Source organism: Zalophus californianus, chromosome 7, assembly GCF_009762305.2.
Source record: "Zalophus californianus isolate mZalCal1 chromosome 7, mZalCal1.pri.v2, whole genome shotgun sequence".
NCBI lineage: Eukaryota > Metazoa > Chordata > Mammalia > Carnivora > Otariidae > Zalophus > Zalophus californianus.
This window is the reverse complement of record NC_045601.1, coordinates 54399652-54421728: the sequence shown is the minus strand read 5'-3', so window position 1 is coordinate 54421728 and position 22077 is coordinate 54399652. Positions and strand designations below refer to the sequence as shown.

The 22077-nt window shown below is 39.3% G+C and overlaps 1 protein-coding gene across 1 annotated transcript in view; it reads left to right on the top strand.

Annotated features, from left to right (window-relative positions):
• The window catches only part of CRYBG1 (crystallin beta-gamma domain containing 1), a 197910-nt gene that overhangs the window by 86972 nt on the left and 88861 nt on the right, over window positions 1-22077 (top strand). Inside the window, exon 2 of the mRNA XM_027601951.2 lies at window positions 2391-2529. Within this exon, the coding sequence (XP_027457752.2) occupies window positions 2391-2529 (139 nt within the window). The remainder of the gene's footprint in view (window positions 1-2390; window positions 2530-22077) is intronic.

Genomic DNA, 22077 nt, shown 5'->3' with positions numbered 1-22077 from the left:
TCTCTGCTAAAACTCCAGACCAGTATGGCAGTGTTTGGGGCATCTTATTATCTTATTTTGTCTTTCTTTTTTTTTTTTAACCCAAAGGATATTGTCCTTAATAAGAGAGCGGTAGTGACTATTCACAAAGAAAACTGTACTTCCATTTACAAATCTTAACTTTCTCACCGGGGAGCCCAGCTCATCCTTTCTTATAACTACCTGTAGTGTACTCCAGAGTTAAACTAAAATTTACCCTTTGGAAAAGCAAAATTAGCCAAGTTTCCAACTGGCCTTTCCCTTTACAAACACCACTTACTAAGGTTGGCTCATAGGCAGGGAGATTTATCTTGCCTCGCTCTGTGTATAACTGTTATTCAGAATAATAGTGCCCCCTTAAAGGGCCCCTATGTCCACTAGGCCTTAATACCCTTGAGAGCAGAGGGTGGGTTTGTTCATCTCGTGTACCTTGACATATGACACACACACAGAGATGTAAAAATGCTTGCTGAAAGAATGAAGCTAGATGTTGTTAAAAAAGTGACCACATGGCCTAGGGACCCTCCAGCATGATTCTGGGTCTATTATTTTTGTGTAATATTCTGTGAAGATTGGTTTCAGCAGACAAACTTGTATAATAAGTTTGCTGTGAGTACAAGTTCCGGGGCTGACACTCTAGAGAGGACCTAGAAACGCTCGTGGGGTGGCCTGAGCATCTGGGGTTGGGTGAGAAGCTGTCCTAAAGTTGAGCTCTGCTTGTGAAGCCCTCCCAGCCCACACATCCCATGGACTTCTTTATCTCCCCAACCCAGTCCTGGAGCCAAGTTTGAAATAATGGCGCCTGTGACCAGGTGCACAGCCATACTGCCTGTATCTGAGGCAGGAGGAGAGAGAAGTCAGCCAACATGTCATCAGCCTCCTCCTCTCAAAGGAAGGTGAGAGGCTATTGGCTGTACTACGAACACTCAGAATTTCCTGTCTCAGAATTATGGACGAAGCAAGCACCATTCCTGGACTATTTATAGTAGTCCTCCCTTCCTCTGGCCACTGAGAAACTAAACCTACCTTCTATTTCTTCTGTGAATTATTAAAGCCTTGGATTTTTAGTTCTCTTTACACTTCATTAGTATTCTTCACTCAAAGACCTTATCCTGCTCCAGTATCTTTATTCCAGCCTTAATTATACAATTAAGAAATGTATCAATGCTTATATCTGCTCAATTGAAGATAACAGAGAACACCCAACTCAAAATGGCATAAGGAATAGAACATTCATTATGTACCATAACAAGAATTCTAGAGCTAGGGCAGGTCTAGGATTGGTTAATCCAATTGCTCAACAATGTATTTGAAGACTCAGGCTCTCATATTTCTGTCTGCTTTCTGCTCCATCTGTTCTCCTTGGCTAATGCCACCCATGGTTCCAAGGTGGCTGTCACAGTCATCATATGCAGTCAGGACACTGGCCTACAGGGAAGAACTAGTTTTTTCTGTAAACCTTCTTTTAAGAGAAAGACCTTCCACTGATGCCTTCAGCAGACTCCCTCACATCTCATTGGCCAGACTTGCACCAGATAACTCAGACAAAGTATAAACCATTTAGAGGGTCAGACAGACATAAATCAATGGGGTAATATCAGCAAGAGAGATGTATGGACATATGCCTAAGTCAGTTACTGGCAAGGGGAACAGGACTCCAGGAACAGACTAATCACAATGGACTACTAAGCCAGAAGTGGCTTCCTCTGAGGCACATGGAGGGTGGCTATCTGAACAAAATCAGGATTACTAGTGAAGAAAAAGTACATGTGGAGTTGGGGTGGGAGGGGAGAAGTGTCTGGGAGTTTGAATAAAGGAAATGGTTTTGGGTAGGAAACCACCAGGGTTGACTAGAACACTCTGCCTTCATTGGTTTCCATTTCTTTTAACTCTAATAAATATTAATCCTGGGAATGATTCCTTTTCCCTGGCATAGCCTAGATCTTTCTCCTAATGGATTTAGTTCCTACTTTATTTCCAATGTTCAGGAAATGTACAAATATCTTTTCTTTTCTTAAGAGTGATGACAGTAGAGCAACCAAGAAATCGTAAAATGAAATTGGACTGCCCAAACCTATCTATAAGTGCTATTTATCTACCTATCTAGCTCTGATTTGTTTTCTGCATAGGGTTTAAAAGAATTCTGTTGGCCACATAGCGAAGTCCTCATGGTTTGTTACTAAATGTGCATGAGAGTACCAAATTATCTACAACCCTGTGTAGGTTTTGAAGAATGATCTTGGCTAATTGGAAATAACAGACAGAAATGTGCCTTTGGGTTTCTCGAGTTTCCAGAGTTCTTGATAGGTTATTGACATAACTATGTTTCCATTCTTTTTTTTTTTTTTTTTTTATGTTTCCATTCTTTACAGAGCTTTAGAGGTAGTGGATGGAGGCCATGTGGCTCCAGAGTGCCAGAGATTTGCATTGCATGGTGGGGAATTCCAGCTCCTTCACAACACAGCTGAGGTGCCTGGCCCTTTACCTCTGGAACCTGGAATGTTTAAAAAGGTAATGCTTCATTTCCAATATTTGGCTCCCAGGAATAAACACTTTAGTGAACTAAAACATGGTAAAATAACCCTTGCCTGATTGAAAAACATACTTAAAACGAATGTAAATTGTAAAAAGGGCATTTTATATCAAAGCACCATGATAAATAATGAGTCTCAAGGGATGATCGTGAATCTTTGCTCTATGCTGCCTTCAGATGTTCTTCCTCATTGTCATGAGTGCCTTTTGCCTGCCTTTTTTCTTTTTGCACAGACTGTGTTTCAACTCAAAGACGTACAAAGTATATGGACATCAGTATTTGGAATGCCCATAAAAAGCATTTATACTACTTCCTACTGCAAGGATTTTAGAGATGGTGTTATATCAACAGTTACTTCTTAATATCTAGATGTTTGCATAGAAAGTTCTGACTCAATTGTATTGCCTTAAAAAGAAAAAGAGCTTTCCCCAATGTGGGAGATAGAGAAGTGTATGTATGTTAACCGCATTCAATCACTCATAAAAGGATATTACTCACATAATTGTCTGGGGCAAAAAAGCACAATGGTGTTGTTAGTCATAGTGTGAGAGCTGGTGGAGCCGCCAGGCTTTGAAGGTTGTACAATACATTTCTTGTTACAACCCACTTCTGTAAGATCAGTGAGTGTTAGTAGTGAAAGATATTTTGTTGTAAGAGAAATCCTCCCCCCACTAAAAAGAAATTTGCTTTAGTAATCCTGTATACTAAAAGTTAATTATTAGTGCAAGATGAAAAGTTTTGGAGATGGGATGCACAACAGTGTGAATATACTTAATGGTACTGAACTGTATATTTAAAATGATTAAGGTGGTAAATTTTATCTTATGTGTATTTTACCACAATTTAGAATAAAAAAATTTAAAAATTACTTAGTGATGAAAGCAGTAAAAAAAAAGACAGGATGAGATTGTTAGTTCATATTTTATATTTTATTAGAACATGATAAAAGAAGGTAGGGAGGGGCTTCTGGGTGGCTCAGTGGGTTAAGCGCCTGCCTTCAGTTCAGGTCTTTGACCCCAGGGTCCTGGGATCAAGTCCTGTGGTGGGCTCTCCTCTCAGTGGGAAGTCTGCTTCTCCCTCTGCCTTTGCCCCTCCCCCAGGCTCATGCTTACTCTCTCTTTCTGTCTCTCAAATAAATAAATGAAATCTTTAAAAAAAAAAGTAGGTAGGGAAATGCAATAGAGAAGCTTGCAACTCCAAACAGCATAATATCAGAGTATCTGAAGTTTAAAATTAACAAAACATTAAAATAAAAAAATCAAATTTAAATTTTAAAAATTAAATAAACCTAGCTTACTGTATATTATACTTATCTTCAAACTGGTTTCACATTTTTGTCCTTTCTTTATAAGAAATAGTTTAAAACTGTAAACAAAACCTAATAAATCTAGTCACTGGTCCTAGCTAGAGTTTCAGGTTGTTTCCTACATTTGTCCTTTAATAACTCAAAATAAAAATAATTGTGTACGTATCATGCCATTAACTGTCCTGTGATGTTTCCTCAAGTCCAGGAAACAATAGGCCGCAGCATTCAGAGCTGGGGCATAAGACAGATCCCCTCAGAGGGATGGCCCTTCTCCCATGGTCCACGGCCCAAAGACAGTCCTGTCTTCTTCACAGTGCTGATATACCATCTGAACATGGTCTCTTGGCCCTTCCTTGCTCTCCTGGACTATGGTCAGGGAGCCCTGAGCACGGGGCAGCCCACAGGGAGAGACCCCAAGGCCAACCCAGAGCGCTCAGTACTGTGAGGGTGGGCAGGGACAAGGAGGCTTGCAGCTCGAGACAGGTGAACTGGGGACCCAGTGTAGCAGGGAGCCAGAGCAGAGAAAGAAGGGCAAGAAGGTAAAGAAGGAGGCAAAAGCAGACTGTCGGTCTGGCTACACCGTCTCCGAGTGTCACCTGAGATGGGCTCAGCCAGGCACCACCTGAAACTCTCTACTTGGCTTACACATTCCCACTGAGAGGTGGCCAAATACCCACAACAGGAAAGACTGCCTCCAAGATCCCCTTCTGGGTCTGCCTGTTGTCTGTCTCTCTCTCTCTCTGGCCCTCTCCCTCCATCTCCCTACCCTCTCTTCCCCTCCACCATCTCTCTTTCTTACTCCTGCTCTCTCTGGGCTCTGGCTCTCTTGATCTTTCTCATCTGCATAGTCTAGTAGGCCTGAAAGAAAGGGAGAAGCAGGAGAACAGGCTTTCTCTTCCCTGCTGATGTGTTCTCAACTTTGTCTCTCAAGATCATGGCTGAGAGGAGTTGGTGGATCATTCTCAAAAGTGCAAGACATCCCCCCGCACTGGCCTGGCCACTATCATTGGGAAACAAAAGTTAACTCCACTTAGATTCTGGGTGGTTCGTACCTACTATGAGTGCCTGTGTGCCAGGCACTTCCCATACTTTCCAAAGTACCCTTCTCTTAGTCTGCTCTGCAACGAGCCTGCTCACTTCCTTGGGGAATCAGCACATTTATTAGGCCGGTGAATCAGGACCACCCTTGGTCTCTTTCCCAGGCAAAAGGCCATAAATTCTTCTTAAGATTCCTGAGTTGATCTAGCCTTCTTGGTTATATGTATTTATTCAAACAAGTGTTTAAATTTTCATTTGCATTAAAGTTAAGCAATTTGCCTTTCCCCAAACAACCAGTATTTATTCATTCTCTATATTTGTTCTGTACATTTTGTTATTGCATTTGTTTATTTAACATGCTGTTAAAATTCCTCAGACATTCCTTAAAGATGACAATACTATATCGAATCCTTCAATCAAAATGAGAAGCCATTTACTATACCTGCTTGTGTAAACGGAAATATGGATTTAAAATTACAAAGATAGTATTGCCTCTCAAATGCATATATACATCAAGTAGAGAAAAAAAGCATAACAAAAATCAAAATAGAATATTACTAGAATTCAAATCTTAGATGGGAAAAATCACCAGGGATTTTATATTTATTTGTACAAAACAATCTTTCCTTTCAATGGCCACATAAAATCCTTAGTCCATTTTACAGCAGAAGATATGTTTATGTAAAATGTTTATTTCTAACAGACTACTTTTTCATATTAGAGAAAAGCATAAAAAAGTGGTATCACTAAATGAAAACATGTATTCTGTATACAAGTGACAATTTTGTTGAGGAATTCTTTCTTTGCATATAAGAGAGGATTAACATTGTAGATTATTATGTCTTTTGTTATATTTATGTACTTATTATGTTATAGTTTCTGCTTAACTTTATTTCATTAGTGAAAATGTCTTAATTCTACTACATGGAGGTATTTCTGGGACATGAAGGAACACTCTTTATTAATTAAAGCATTTTTAAAAAAGAATAGAACAAGATGCTGAGCAATGTATTGTTAATTAAAATCAGTGTCTTCAAAGAAGGCAATTACCTTAATGAGAATTTCTATGATTTCTAGTACAAAAATCATTTAATCCTTTTTCAATTGTAGTCACTTATTTTGATCTAGAAAATTTTATGTGACTATAATGATTATAGGTTAAAATTTTAATCATTCTGAAGCCAAGTTCAAACAAGTAAAATGGAATAAACAGGTATGGCAATTATTTGATTAATTCAAGCAAAAAACTATTTTGCTTTAACCATTTAGATTCTTTCATTCTTGATGACCTGGATAAAGCCTCTATTTCCCATTATCCATATGTGTGTGTGCATATGTACTTTTTAAAAGATAAAATAAGCCCCTGCCCCCCTCAAAAAAAAAAGGGTAACTATAATTGATAGAAGAGAAGAAGTCTTGCCAAATCAGTATTGTTCCTTCAGAAGTCACTTGTACAGATGTCAACTCTTGTCAGTGTTTCTCTGCCCCATCATTCAGGAAACATCCATGAATCTCTAATCTCACTCTTTGAGATTGGGATGCTCCCAAATCGTTGAAACAGACAGGTAGCTACTTTGGTCTCAGCTATCCCAGAGATGGTTCTACCACAATCACTTCTGACAGCTTTTTTATTGCCTAATTCATCTTATAATTGTCAAAGTGGAGCATCTTCCAGTTTCCAGCCTGGTTATTCTAGTTTAGTCAAGAAGTATAACAATCCAATTTAACAAGCATTGGTTGAGGTAGAAAAGAAGAAAAAACTGTTTTCTAACACTCATTTTCCATGGTGGTTGACGACTTTGAGAGGGGATGCCCCATTTCCCTGCCCACGCCATGATTTCTCCTCTCTCTCTTTCCAGCCACTCCACATGGGTCCACCGATTTTGCTCTGAATGCTCAGTCCCCAGCTTTACTTCATTTCTTAGGCCAGACCAAGTTCAAAATATGAAGGACTTAAGAGGCCTCAGACTTGTTCACTCCACCCCCACGCTGCTTCATCCCACAGAACATCATATGATGTCTTGTCCACTGTTGGCTTGGCCTAGGACATAGTACATGAACGTTGATCACTGAGCTCTCACATTTTGTCTCAAGGCACCCAGGCTGCTAATCTCACCAAGGACAGTTCTAAAATCATCATGCAAAAAGTAGGACCTTCCAAATCCTGAAGTCTAACCTCTCCGACCCTCACCCCGAGACTGAGGTTACTGAGGTTAGACCAAGTTTAGACCATCCCAATAGTGACTTACTTAAAGGACTTATGAGTATCATCCATCCATTCCAACGCTACATTTCACCTTCCTATTGGCACTTTACCTCAAAACACCTGTGCCATCGGGTGTTGTGAATAGAGACTGCTGAGCCCTTGGGCCTTCCTTGTCCCAAATGCCTGCTTTTTTTTTTTTTTTTTTTTTTTTTTGACAGAGAGGGACACAGCAAGAGAGGGAACACAAGTAGGGGGAATGGGAGAGGGAGAAGCAGGCTTCTCGCCGAGCAGGGAGCCCGATGTGGAGCTCGATCCCAGGACCCTGGGATCATGACCTGAGCCAAAGGCAGACGCTTAATGACTGAGCCACCCAGGTGCCCCCCAAATGTCTGCTTTCATCACCAGTCAGATCTCACTATCCTTCCACCCCACCTCACCCTGGGACCTGTCCTATCCATGCAGGTTCATCTACTGCCGAGCTTCAATCGCTCACCCTTATCAGACCAACTGCCTGGCAAGAGTCTCTCTGTGTTCTATCTGTACTGATCTAAAAGTCTAGATATACTGTTAGAAAACAAAATTAAAGATAGAGAACAATGTGTATGGCATGTTTCATTTTGTGCAAAAGTCAGGGGATTAGAATAAATGTTTTTGCTTGTGGGTTAATTAAGAAAATATAGAAGAATATGGGGCGCCTGGGTGGCTTAGTCAGTTGAGCATTTGCCTTCAGCTCAGATCATGATCCCAGGGTCCTGGGATCGAGCCCCACTTTGGGCTCCCTGCTCAACAGAGAGCCTACTTCTCCTTCTCCCTCTGTTCTGCTTCCCCCCTCAACTTGTGCTCGTTCTCGCTCTCTCTCTCAAATAAATAAATTAAAAAATCTTCAAAAAATATAGAAGGATACATTCAAAACTAATTACCTGTGATAGGGGTGGGGAGAATGGTAGATAGGGGACATGGGCGGGAGAGACTTTTTGCTGTATACTTTCTCATATTTTGAATTTTGAGCTATGTGAAGGTATTGCATATTCAAAAAAATTTTAAAATAGAGGAATGAATAGGTATGATTTCAGTTATATTGTGATTAAAGTTAAATTAAAATGGTTTAGGTATGCATATGCAATTTTTATGATTCTCTGATTTGTTGTAATCTGTACCAGTTCTGATTGCGTTGTCTGAGGGGCTACTGTTCCCAGGTGTCCTTAGTGGGCCATTCTACTGCCTTTGCAGATATTTCTTCCCATGCCTACAGTCTTTTCATGTTTTGTCTACTCGTCCTTTAGGGTCTTGCTCAAACAGCTATTCCTTTGTGACATCTGCCTCAGAAAAGTTGTTTATTTTTTTATTTTCCTCCTTGTGCTGCCATTTACCTTGGATGTACCCCAAACTCAGCACTTACCATACCATACTAATTTACAAGGCACCTTCCTTACTGGACGAGGAGACCCCGAGGGTCAGACTGCATTCATGTGGCTGGAACATTAGCTATACATTTTGCATGAATGAAATGCTGTATATTCACCATAAAAAAATAATAGAAAACAATGTTATTGCCAACGTGCAGCATTTCGGTTCTAGTACAAATTTCATTTTTATTTAGGCTTTCAAAAGTAGAGCAGGACTGCTCACCAAATACACGTATACATATGTACATAAATAAGCCGTGTGTGGACAGCAGAAAGAGAATGTGGCCATTTGCTGAGCGTGCCTCCACCTTCTCCTCTGCCACTTGTGCTGGGGAGTTGCAGACATCAAGGGAGAGTTGGTGGCACAGGAGGCACTTCTTTGCCTCTGGAAAAGCCTGGTATTACTGGGTGTGGCTAGAGCTGCCTTTCCTACATAGGTTCCAGAGCTTGGGCATTCTATAGGCTGGAGAATGTTGCTTTAATACCCTAAGTATGGCTTTACAAACAGCAGGATATGGTATACCAGCTGTTTTTCTCATCAAAGCTGAATGTCTGGCTTTATAAGAAAAAGATTGATTGCTTATGTATAGCTGGCTTTGGAAAAATCAGGCTATCTCTATCAGTCTGTGATACCACGCATTTGAAGGTATCGTGGTCACCAGGATGCAGCAGGAAATCAGTGAGTGGTTTGTTTTTCTTTCACCCCAAATACATGTGCTGTCTTCCTTTGATGTAATGACTGAGGGTGCTGTTTATTTACATATATAAAAATAAACATAAATATATATTAGCCAGTCCATTTCCTGTATTAATCCAAACTAGAAGGCTTTAACTGTGGTAGGGTTTCCAGGTTTTGTTTTGTTTTTTAAGTGTGATAATATGTTTATTATTTTTTTCTAAATATCATATCTGCTTGTTGCAAAAACTTTCCAATATTCTGAAACATACAAAATAAAGACTTAAATTGTCTCATCACCTTTGAAGTTAACTAGTTTGGTATGTATCCTTTCAGAATTTTTTCTTATGCGTTTATGTAAATAGAGTTAGTCCATTTGTACTTTTCCTACCAAAAGGGATCATACACTTCATACAATTCTCCAACTTGTTTTTTTACTTATCAATTTTTAGGATCATCTTTCCAAGTTAGTATCTATAAATATGCCTCTTGAATTGCTGTGGAGTATTTCATATATATGATATAATAGGGGTACTGTTGTGTAGTTTCCCAATCTTTATTTATGGACATTTAAGTTATTGCCACTTTTTTTTTAAGTAAACTCTACCCCCAGTGTGGTGCTCAAACTCACGATCCTGAGATCAAGAGTTACCTGTTCTACTGAGTAAGCCAGCCAGGCACCCCAACGTCCCCCCTTTTTCTTCTGTCAACAATACTGTCTCTATGAGATTTTTTGGTTGGTATTTCTGTGGGATAAATTCCCTAGAAACAGAATTATTGAATGGAAAGCACACTTATTTTTAAATGTTACAGATACTATCAAATTGCCCATAAAAACTTTTATCAACCTAAGCTCCCAACCAAAGTGAATGAATGTGCCTATTTTTCTACCACTTTATAAATGTTGTATATAATCAGTCTTTCTTCTTTTGCCAACCTTTGGTAGCTCATTGTTTAAATTTGCAGTTCTTCAATTAAAAAAGAGATTGAACTCTTTTTTTTGCTTATTGGCCATTTATATTCCTTCGGTGAATTACCTTTTCATGTTCTTTGCTTATTTTTGTATTGGATTGTTTGTCTTGCTGAAGATATTTTGACAAAGTAATAATCATTGGTATTCAGAATTGATAAAAATTGTGTTCTTGTATGGGACATTTTAATCATTGTGTATCCTTCTTCTTCTTTTTAAATAATACCGTGTTCTGTTATCCAATTAGAGTTTAAGTTTGTTGTGTTTGTGGGGGTGGGGGTTTTGTGTGGGAGGAGATCTTAAGTCGTGGAAAACCTGAAATGTTTCCCTGCCCTTACTGGAGGGGGCGTTATCAGGACTGGGACTTCTGAAAGGTTTTCTGGTCACGCATGCAAGGGAGTTCAATGAAGATCTCAGAAGAGTAACTGAAATGGTCTTTCCTCTCCTTCATTCCAGTTCCACTTCTGCATTTCTTTCGGTCCCTTTGTTCAAATAAATTTCTTGCACTTGCTATTAAAAATATTTACAATAGTCTTAGACTCCAAGCATCAAGGACTGAAAACATTTAAATTAAAGTCTTTGGGATTCTGTTTTCAGCTCTAGTCAAGACAGATCCATTTCCTTCAAGAATACTGGCTGGTGATCATCCTGATCAGCATGCCCAGCTTGCTGCAAGGAATCACTAATGATTGTAAAGCCTGGGGCATATACAAAGCTCTGTGTAAGTAGTAATTACTGTTATTGGTCTCTGACATCCTCAAATTTTAAGCTGAATTCCTACCAGCTAATGCAGTAGAGGGGGAAATTAAAGCTCTTGTGACATCATCCCCATAATAAAGAGGAGTCACTGGCCAGTGATGCTCATTTGTTTAGGTGAGGACATCGAGAGAGGATCATATCTTCATTTTGGCTGAAGAGATGAAAAATTGGGGGTTTGTGTTCTTTTGAACTGATGAAGAGTTTTTTCCTAATCATAGCAGGTCAGAAATCCCTCATTGGGGATCCCTTCTTTTGCTAAGAACAGAGGCCTGGCTGGCTGCACTCTGACAACACTTGGGCCAGGTGGAACCAGATGTGGCTGCATCTGTAGCCCTGGACTCCACTTCCCCACTCCACTTCTTCCGCAATACTTATTACCCTCTCCTGAGGAAAATCTGAAGAACAGTCCCGTCCAGAACCTTGATGGGGGGTCGGACCTGCTGTGGCTGTGGCTGTGGCAGGTGCCATGCGTGTGCCAGTAATCGGAGCAGGAGTGTTGAGTATCGGAATAGGTGTCCTGACTACCGAAACAGACGTGAAAACTCTAGAAACAGGGTCTATGACCGGGATCTTGAGGTAAGTCTTTGCCGAGGGAATCCTGAGTCACTGATTTGTCCAGCGTCTCTTTTATAATGTTTGAGTATGAGGTTTGTGATTGTGAGTCAGTATCTATTACTGTTATGCAGGGCTAATGCCATTCTAGTCTCATATCTTTGCAAGTATCCTGGGCACTATTTATTAATATATTCACCTAGATACTTTTTATTTTTCTGAGGGTTGAACAGCAATTGGTTCGAGCTTAACCAGCGAAGTAAATGCCTGTGAATGTAGCCTCTGCTGGGTACGGTGCTTGGAGACTTAGTCCTCTCTACTCTAGCCTTTTTAGAACTTCAGTGCTGGAAGAGAACCAAGCTACCTTGTCTTCTCTCAAAAGCTGCTTTCCTTTGGGTTGGGCTCATTTACCGTATGCCAAGCTCTTATTTGAATCAGATATTAATAAATCACATAAACGTGCTTTAAGAAGTGGAATGATTAGCTTAAGATTCAGATCAACAGCTCAGAATTGCTTTTTATGTACCTGATTTGACAGGAGATGTCTTAAGGTTGAAAGGTGAATCAAGGTCAACCCTGATCTTACTCATTATCCCCAGTTCCTGTTTATAAAAGCCAGTGTGTTGTTTTAGTAGTAAATCTTTTGTGCTACTTTGTAAAATGTGGGGTGGCCATCCCCACCAACCTGAGCTCTCCTTTGATGCTTATTTATCCCTCTCTTCTTCACCTATAATATTATATATTTGCTTTGTTCTCACATGATAGCTTTGAAGCTTTTGGAATGGAATGTGCAGAATGTGTAGGTCAGACTAGTTTTTGTTATGTGCTCTAAGTAAAGCATGCCCTGTACACTTCTGATCTATTGTTTTTCTTCAGAGTACTGATTACAGTATAACCCATAATTTAATGAAATAGGTAATAGATTTAAATATATATGTGTGTATGCGTTTGTATGATATATATACATATATAATATATATACATATATATGTTTGTGTATTACATATACTTTTGAAGAACATCTAATGCTGAAGTGACAGTTGAAAGTAGAGTAAAACATTTGAAGTTGGCAGTTCACTGACCACATCGGTCAGGTGGACCCTAGGAGCTGTTTATTTCAAGACGAGTGGGGAGGGACTAGTGTATTAATTATTCTGTGTTTATTCCCATGACTATTGATTTTACTGTCATTGCTTCTTAGCAAAACTTTCATTTCTCTCTGCCATTGCACCTGATGACTTTCTCTTTTGGAAGCGTCAGTCAAATACCGTGTATAGAGAGATCAAAAATTCACTATGCGTAGATTTGTGTCCCTTGTTAATTACTGATTCATTATCAGCTCCCAGGGGATATTTTTAATGACTTCTAACGAGCAACATGGAAGAAAATGTTCAGAAGAACATGGGGAAAAATAAAGATTTGAGACTGGAGGACAGACAACACTAACTTAAATGCTTAGAGCATTTGGGTACCATGTGGTTCTGAGAGATCTCTGTGAGTATGACAAATGCAGCTTTAAAAAAAATTAATCTCTCCAAGGCAACCTGCATCATCTCAGTAAACAATGGACCATCTAAACTAATTCCCTGCTGACTTTGAATGAAGATCTTAGAAACCTGAACATGCTATTGACCAAGATGGTCCAAATAAGAACCCTAAATAATGAGGAATTTTTCACCCATCTGATTTTGTTTCATTAGAATCTTAAAATGAAGAATGGCTAACTTAGAAAATGAGGGAAGTAGAGACGGTTTTTGGCATGGATGTTAAAACTCCTCATTTTAAGCATCTCCCTCTTTGTGATAATATCATTCAAACCAGCAGAGAGGACTTTGCCCTTGGATTCCCTCATAACTTTTGCCTAAAATAGCTAGGCAGAATATCAAAATACTTCTAGGAAGTATTAACTTCTATGGGTTTAGCAATTAAGTGAAGCTCCACCAAAAGGTAAATGTTAATTCCAAATATTGATTTTTTTCCAGGTAGTTTATAAAATGACAATATGTATTATAATAACAACAAATGCCCTTTAAAAACCCCTCTTTGATTTTCTATTTTAAACCTGTAATAGTCCAAACTGGCTATAGTAATCTATTAAGTATCTGTGAATGCAAAAAATTATGCCTGATCAACACCTATCCATCTCTAAAACTGATTAAATAGTATCTCATTTGCAAAGTTTTCCTGCATTCTCAGCTGATATTATCTGACATCTCTCATGTTCTCATGGAATTCTGTACCATCGCATATAATTTCTCCATATTATTATTCAGAAGCCTATCTCTTCATTACTAGCATTCTCTAAGGCAGGATATTCCCCATCTCCTTTGCACCTCATGCAGTACCTGGAATATAGAACACACTCAATACATGGAGATGCAATGACCAGAAAATTGAACTAGAGAGCACTGAATGTAGCTGAAAGACCAGAGCTCTGATGTCAGTCTTCTTTAGGCCAGCTGCATTAGCTTTGGTAGGTTATGTATCCTTCCCGGGCACCAGCTTTTATATTTGCAAATTAGGAGATGGGAGCTGGTTTAGATCGTGCTCTGTGGAGCCCTAGGGAATCCACTGAGGTGCCTCAGAGGCTGCAACAGGGAGAAAGGGATGGTTGGAAAGGTGGATGGGAGAGGAGCTCAGGCTTGCAAGCTTCATGCCGTGTCCTCTCTCAGGGAAGCTCACTTCCATCTGTTTTCTACATATGGCTGAATCCCTGTTACAATTTCTTTTGCATAAAATGTCTTACTACTGAAAAAAAATAATGATAACAACTTGACTAGATTACATATAATGTTCTTCCGCCTCTAGTATCTATCATTTTATGTAACAATTTTATTAACTCATCTCATTATCATATTGCCTTTTAAAAGAAATTTTACATCACATTGCTCTCATTAACTCCTTATTAAATGCACCCCCCATACAGGTCTTTTCTGCTCTGTATTTTACCCAGCCAACTTGTCTGTTACATCTTGTAGTTATGTTTTAAACCTGAAATAAGCTGATTGTCCCTACTGAATTTTCTTTAGTTTGCAGACTCACTCTTAAATTTAATGAATTGATTTGAATTTTATTTCAATCTATACGAGCAAAACAGCAACCGTGAATATCTCCTTCTGGTCATTTAAAAATTCATTGAATAAAATGATATCCAAGTTGGAATTGAGGGGGGAGCAATCGTTAAAGAAATTGATAGTTTGACCTTCCTGTGTTGCTAGCTGATATTGCAATGAGTTGTCTTCTCTGCCTTCATTTTTCTAAGTAAGCTCTATGCCCAGCATGGGGCTTGCACTCATGACCCTGAGATCAAGAGTTGCATGCTCTACCAACTGAGCCAGCCAGGCACCCCTCTACTTAATTTAAAAAAATTATTTGAGATAGCAAATATTTTCAAGTTTGTGAGTAAATATTCATTGACGGTCATCCAAAGTACTAAACGGAGCATCACATATTTTCACAGCATAAATAGTAATGAAGGAATTAGTAGGTAGATTATAGGAGAAAGGGAAACAAGCACTAGAAGGTCAAAGTATACAAAATAATGAAAGAGATTCAATACCCATGTACTCAGCATTCATTCAAAGCTCACTAAAAGTCTCTAGGGCTTCTGCAATTTTAATGCTAACATTCTGCCAGTGGCTTAAGCTTTGTTCCTTTGGCACATGTGCTATTTATTTATTCATTTCATGATTGTTAATGAGGTACCTTGGGAGTTTCTCCTTTCAGTGAAAATGGAAGGGAATGAAAAGGGAATTGTTGGGAGTACCCTGACTAACTCAGTCACACAAATTGCCAACAGCTTACCCTAAAACAAGCCTAAAAGGAATGACAAATTTTATTTAAGACTAAAAAATTAAAAAACAGTATATCAGTTACATTTGACACCATGTTGTTCTATTTTACAATTAAGAAAGGAATCAGCATCAGGGTGGTAGTTGAATTCATGGGAAGATAAATCAAAATACCATATGTTTGGTTAAAGAGAATGGTACAGAGAGAAACCTTAGGAAGTTGAACTTTCTTCAGGAATAAATGTGGGGTACAGCCCAATCTTTAAATACAGACAGAGAAAGTGTTGTAAGTTCTTGAGCAAAGAAGCATTCATGATGAATGAAATATTTCAGAGGTAGTGTCATTGATATTCTTGGTGTGATGGAAAGCTGGGGTTTAGGGAAATAAAAAACTGTGATCACAGATGGGGACTAGAATTTCAGAAACTGCCCAAAAGGCTGTTAAAACAGTATGGGCTTGTATTAAAGTAGAGGCTGTTGAATGGGCTGAGGTCAAGAAATTCAATGATAGATTGTATGTAGGAGCAAAAGTGGATGGAATAAAAAAGATTCTAAGGTTTTTAGTTTAGGAGGCTTTAAAAAAATGATGTTTCTGGTGGCAAGTGAAATTCTTCAGAAAGGAAGACTGCTTGCAAGAAAAATCAATTTGTTCTTTTTAGAAAATGTTGACTTTGAAGTAGTAACTTGAAAATCAGGTAGAAAGTTTTAGAGTAACAGAAAAAGCAGTACAGAGAAATAGACCTGAGATAGCATCAGAACAAATTAGAAGCTGAAAACTTTCCAAGTTTTCTTTCTTTCTTTCTTTCTTTCTTTCTTTCTTTCTTTCTTTCTTTCTTTCTTTCTTTCTTTCTTTCTTTCTTTCTTTCTTTCTTTTTCTTTCTTTCTTTCTCCCTTCCTCCTTTCCTTTCTTTTGTAAATTAACATCAAAACTCATTTGGCAGCAAAATCTGACCTGAACTCTTATGAGACAAATTTTGTCTTTAATTATCCCACTTAGCATGAATTGTCATACATTTTTGCTGCAGATATTAATGCATTATGGTATATATGCATATTATCTTTCAAAAAAATCTGAAGATTTTTGCTTTTAAAATAGTTCCAGCCCCAATAGTCTTTGCATAAGGGACTGTGCACCTGTAGTAAATTTAGAGAAAGAATGCCAGTGAGGGACTTGACAGAATCCTACATAACTGAGAGTTGTCTGTAAATGTTGAATAAATGATGAGAGATTTAGTGAATGTTTAAACTTAAAAAGAGAAACATAAAGTTCACACAAGGAGCAAGTAAAAGAGGGAAGTCAGGAGGTAGGTAAGTTGAAGCAAATAAAGAATTTGGCAAAAAGAAGGATATGGTTGAATCTGTACGGTTCTTGAAGGTTACGGGAGTAGAGAGATGTGGGCACTGGGAACTGGAGAGGAAGGCTGAGGTTCATTTACAGGTTGAAGGAGAAGCACAGACCTGAAGGGGAAATGTTAGAGACTGCCAAAAGGTAGCAGCACAGAGGGCGGAACTGCCCATGCAGATCAGATGAACTAGGCTCTAGTGTTAGAAGCAGAGAAGAGAGGGGCTCCTGCCTTCAGCTCAGGTCATGATCCTGAGGTCCTGGGATTGGGCTCCCTGCTCCGTGGGAAGCCTGCTTCTCCCTCTCCCACTCCCCCTGCTTGTGTTCCCTCCCTCGCCGTCTCTCTCTCTCTGTCAAATAAATAAATAAAATCTTAAAAAAAAAAAAAAAAGAGAAGAGGACAAAGGAGAAGAGATAATACTAAAAATGCTTCAGAATGAGGGAATCATTTTGGAGGTGCAAACTGGTTAAGACACAGATCTTCAGACAGGTGGAGGGGAGAATCTTCCTAGGGGAGCAGGGATACATCTTCCCAAACCAAGGATGTATCCAAATGTGAAGTTGACACAAAAAGAAATTCACACTGAGTAGCTTTACTTTTCTTTGTAGAGAAAGAAATAAAGTCACTACCCCAAAAATGAGTCTAGGGAAGAACTGATGATTGAGGGCAGGGTGGTTTTGGAGTGTGGAGAAGAGTTAGGAACAGCAACTGACAAAAGTATGGCAGGAAGTCAACAGGGAACCCGTGACTATGGAAAGGGCCAGAGTGAGTTAAACACCGTAACTCTACAATCCACACATTCACAAAGACTGTCGGGCCACAGTTGTCTTGTGCAATGCAGTCTGAAATTTCCCAAGCCACAAAAATGGAATATCTTTTAACTCTCCCAGTAGAGAGTTTTAAAGGCATGAATCAGATCCTACTACTTCTTTGCTTCTTTGCGACTCTCTGATGGCTTCTCATCACACTTAGAAATCTCCAGTTTTCATGGGGGCTTACAGGCCTTTCGTGAGCTGCGTCCCACCCCCGCCCAACTCAAACTCTCCTCCTTGCTGTGCCCAGCCACATTGGAGCAGTTACTTGTGCAGGACTCTTTCTTGCCTTGAGATTTTGACTCTCCCTGTTTGTTTGGCCTGGAACACACTTCCCCTCAGTCCTCACCGGACTGATTCCTTCTTGTCCTTTACATCTTCGCTTAAATGTTACATCTGCAGAGAGCCCATTCAGTTATGATCACCCCAACCTACATGAATTCTCTGCATAGGGCATATTACTATGTATTTTCCCACTGTTTCTTTGCTTGTTGATTGTCTTTCTCCCTCAAAATGTAAACTCTGTGAAACAAAGATTTTTGTCTCTTGTTCACCGCTGCATCCCCATTCCTAGCACAACGGCTGGTATAGATGAGGTGCTCGATAAATGAAGAATGAATGAATAAATTTTTCTCTGTACCTTTTTCAACTTAATTTCCTTAGTTATTTTATTTCACAATGTCTGCTTAATACTTAGTAGGTATTCTGCAGTCTGATTTTCTTAATTTGATTTGCTTTACTGATTTCAGTTTGACACATAGGCAGTACAGCACACACACTGTTTCTCTTTTCTACAGTTCTGTCACCATGGGGGTTATCATGCTTGTGTTGTTTCCTAGGCGGCCAAGTTCCAAACCCATTTTGTCCCCTTGTGATACAACCTTCTCACTTACTGCCCCAATGAATGGCATTAAAAGGAAAAAGATCTTTCTTTGTAGCTGTTTCATGTACAGAAAGTCAATATTTTTTGTCAGGAACCAGTTTGGTAGCAAACAGCTTTGGCAACTCTGCGTCAAGGCCCCCAGAGTCTACCCCCACAAGGACAGAAAGCCCTGGCCTGTGCTGGGAAGGGGTGTGGGTGCAGCCCCTCTGCCAAGCACTCAGGCTGCCAGGCCAATCCTGGACTTCTCCACAGTGACAGGGAGCTTCCCATTGGTCCCCAAGATGTTGGTGTAGCCTCTCCTCTCCAGTCTGTCCAGCAACAGCCCAGTAAACACAACGTTCTGTAACTACACCCAGAGAAACTGAACCAACTGCTAGCTGGCCAGAGGTAAGGAGTTAAATAAGAAATAGAAATAACATAATTCTGCACTATTACAAAGATGAATCTAGGAACAGGAAACCAAAAAGCAAGTATATCCTCATAAAAATGAAATAGGGTGGATCTACTTAGACCACCTTTCTCAAACTGATTGATGCAGCTTTGCTGGGCTCTCACACAGTATAATTAATATGTGTCACTCCTAAAGGGACATATTACCTGCCTGTACCATGAAGCCTCTTTATATTTAGCACTGGGCAATCATTAATTAGCTCGTGCACGAGTCCCTGAGTTGGTGTCATTATCTCTGCTTTGCAAACAAGGAAGAGCAAGGGTGTTGGTGCCTAGACTCCAAACAGTGTGTTGTGGAGCTCAATAAAGAATATTGGAGGGGTGCCTGGGTGGCTCAGTTGGTTAAGCATCTGACTTCGGCTCAGGTACCTCGGGATCCTGGGATGGAAACCACGCTTCAGGCTCCACGCCCAGCAGGGAGTCTGCTGGGCCCTTTCCCTCTCCCTCCCCTGACTTATGCTCTCTCTTTCTCAAATAAATAAATTAAATCTTTTTAAAAAATAATCTTGGAATTTCTCATTCTCAGACTGAACTTAGGTTTCCTGCACTGTGGCATCCATGCTCTATATTATTGAAGACAGCCAAATGGAAATGCCCCAGATACATCTGGTTCTTGCAGTATTCTGTCTCCGCCCCTGTGGTTTTCCACATGAAAGGACACTGCCCTCTGCTTAGCATCCTTGGAAGCTGGATGCAAGGGACTAGCAAGAAAGAGGGGGTATGGCATGGTGACATGGAAGGGAAATGTATCACATGATTTCTGGTCTTTAGAGAGAAGTTACCTAAACTAAGCTTCTTGAGGATGTTCATGAAATCTGAAAGATATGTTGGTCATCAGGGAGCTAGGCTAATCTAATACAACTTGGCCTCCCCTTCCAGAAGGCTTCTGGTAAATCCTGTAAGCAAAGTGCAGACAAATCTTATCCTTAAAGGAAGCACCCCAGCACCAGAATGACAGAACATCAATGTGTGGGTCTTCTTTGCAGGCAGTTCATAGGTGCTTGCCTTGTCTGCTGAGAGGGTAATGCTAGCCTGGCTTCTGCTTTCATACTTCTACAGGAGCATATCTATTTTAGTCTTCTCTATAAATTATTCAAAGGAGCCCAGAAGCTTTTCTGCACCAGATCAGTAAAGAAGTACTTAGGGGTTAATTTCTGGAACATCACACCCCAACAAGAGTCCTCTTAGGGGAGTGCGGGGCACAATCTCCTGAATGCAAGTTACTCTCCCAAGAAGTGGACAGCGCTAACAGCCTGGTGACACGAGGGTTGTATGGGGTGTGGCTCAGCTGGAAGCGAGGAGGCAGCCCCTAGGCTATTTCAGTTCTCCAAGCCTCCCACTCCCAAAACATGTTTTATCCCTATTGTGCTCTCCTTATGCCAGGTACTCAAAAAAGAAAAAGAGTCCTGTTTATTTGGAGGCCATAGACAAAAAGGACAGAAACAAAAATAGACAATAGGTATTAAGATAGATAAAAAAGATAGAATCTTTCACCCCCTATTTCTGATCTTTGGTCTAATTTAGGGAGAGAAATTTAATAGTAAGTATCAAAACATTCTTTTTTAATTAAGTAAGCTTTATGCCCAACATGGGGCTTGAACTCATGACCCCAAGATCAAGAGTCCCATACTCTACCAACTGAGCCAGCCAGGTGCCCCAAAACATTTCTTCCAACAGATTGGGCTGCCCAATAAAAAGCTCACTGATTCAGGATATTTTAAAGCAAACATATTTACTCTGAACAGTATGCATTATCAATATGACTTTAGCCTCTCTTTTGTAGGGAGAGAAAAATAACATAATATTCCATGAAAATTTTTGTGAACATAAGCAGATACCTGCTTTACATTTTTAATCAGAAATGGAGTTTGAAAAAAAATATTTCATGTAATACTTTTCCTTCACAGAATTATTAGGGTAAGAGTAGATTTTGTTGAATTTTTGTTTCTTTTTAAGTTAAATCTGAGACTCTCATGAACACTAAATGTATGTTTTTGTGGAAATATAAATTACTTAAATATTTTGGGGAACTGGATGTTTAGAGCTGAGTTCCAACACTTAGCTATATGGAACCTCAGAGAATGAGTTGTTCTAGGTAGCTGACTTGTATAGATGACTTAGTGTCTAGTAGGTTAGAAACTTAAAAATTTTTACTGATTTGAATAAAAACTAAAGATATGTTTACTTATTTTTGTTTTCTTCTTAAGCAAAATATTATAATGTTATATAGCTTTTTCTTGATAAAGCATGATTATTATGGATAACAGCTTTTTTATGGAAATACAGTAATGTTCTCAGAGCTTATTGAAGTGTGTTCTATCTGCGATTGTAGTAAATTATCATTTCTGTGTTATTTTATATAGTGTTTTTTGAGAAGTTCCCTTCTTGTTACCTATAATTTCTTACTTTTGTCACTATGTACTTTAAAAAATCTTTTAAAATGTTTAAAGTGTTTCAATTAGTTATGTGTTTGGAAATTAGCTAGCAATGCTCATGAAAATGTTGTATAAAGGAAAAATAAATGGGTTTGGAGTGAAGCCAAAAGTGCCTTCTCCAACCTTGACTATTCTTATAAACAAAGAATACGTTATGCAAATTTAAAAACATACTCAAAAGTAGAGAGAATAGCATAATGGATCACCACGCCCTCCCACTTCCATTTACAGTTTCAGTGATTACCATCCCCTGGACAATCTTGTTCCCTCTATACCTCCCCTATTCTCCATCCCCACAGCTGGATTAAAAGCCATTTCCAACATCAGTATGAATCCCAACATCATGTTTAGCTTAATATAAATACAGATGGTTACATATAGAAATATTTAGATGTATTTGTATATATGCCAGTTAGTATACATATTTATTTCTTTGCTTTGTCAGCTCAGAGGGCCTAGAATCAGTGATTCCCCAGTAGCAACAAGCACACCTAGAAGCCAGATCTTGGTTTCTAATACCATTCTCCAATAGAATGTACCAGGACTCATTAGAAAAATGGCTGATTGTAGGACTGAAGCCCAACATATACAAGATGAGCCTGGAGTATCTTGTAGTACCAGAATGTAAAAAAGTGCCACACACACCCACAAAGATATGTCAAAAGGACGTAGGAGCCAGCTGAAAGAGCTCCCAGTAGCCAAAGCTGGAACAATTAGAACAACAAAATAAGGAAATATTGCATTAGAACTCAAAGTATAGAATAAATATCTTTGAGTCCGCATTCAAGGATATTAGATAGAAATAGATGATTGGGGGCGCCTGAGTGGCTCATTGTCTGCCTTCGGCTCAGGTCAGGGTCCCAGGGTCCTGGAATCGATCTCCCACATCAGGCTCCTTG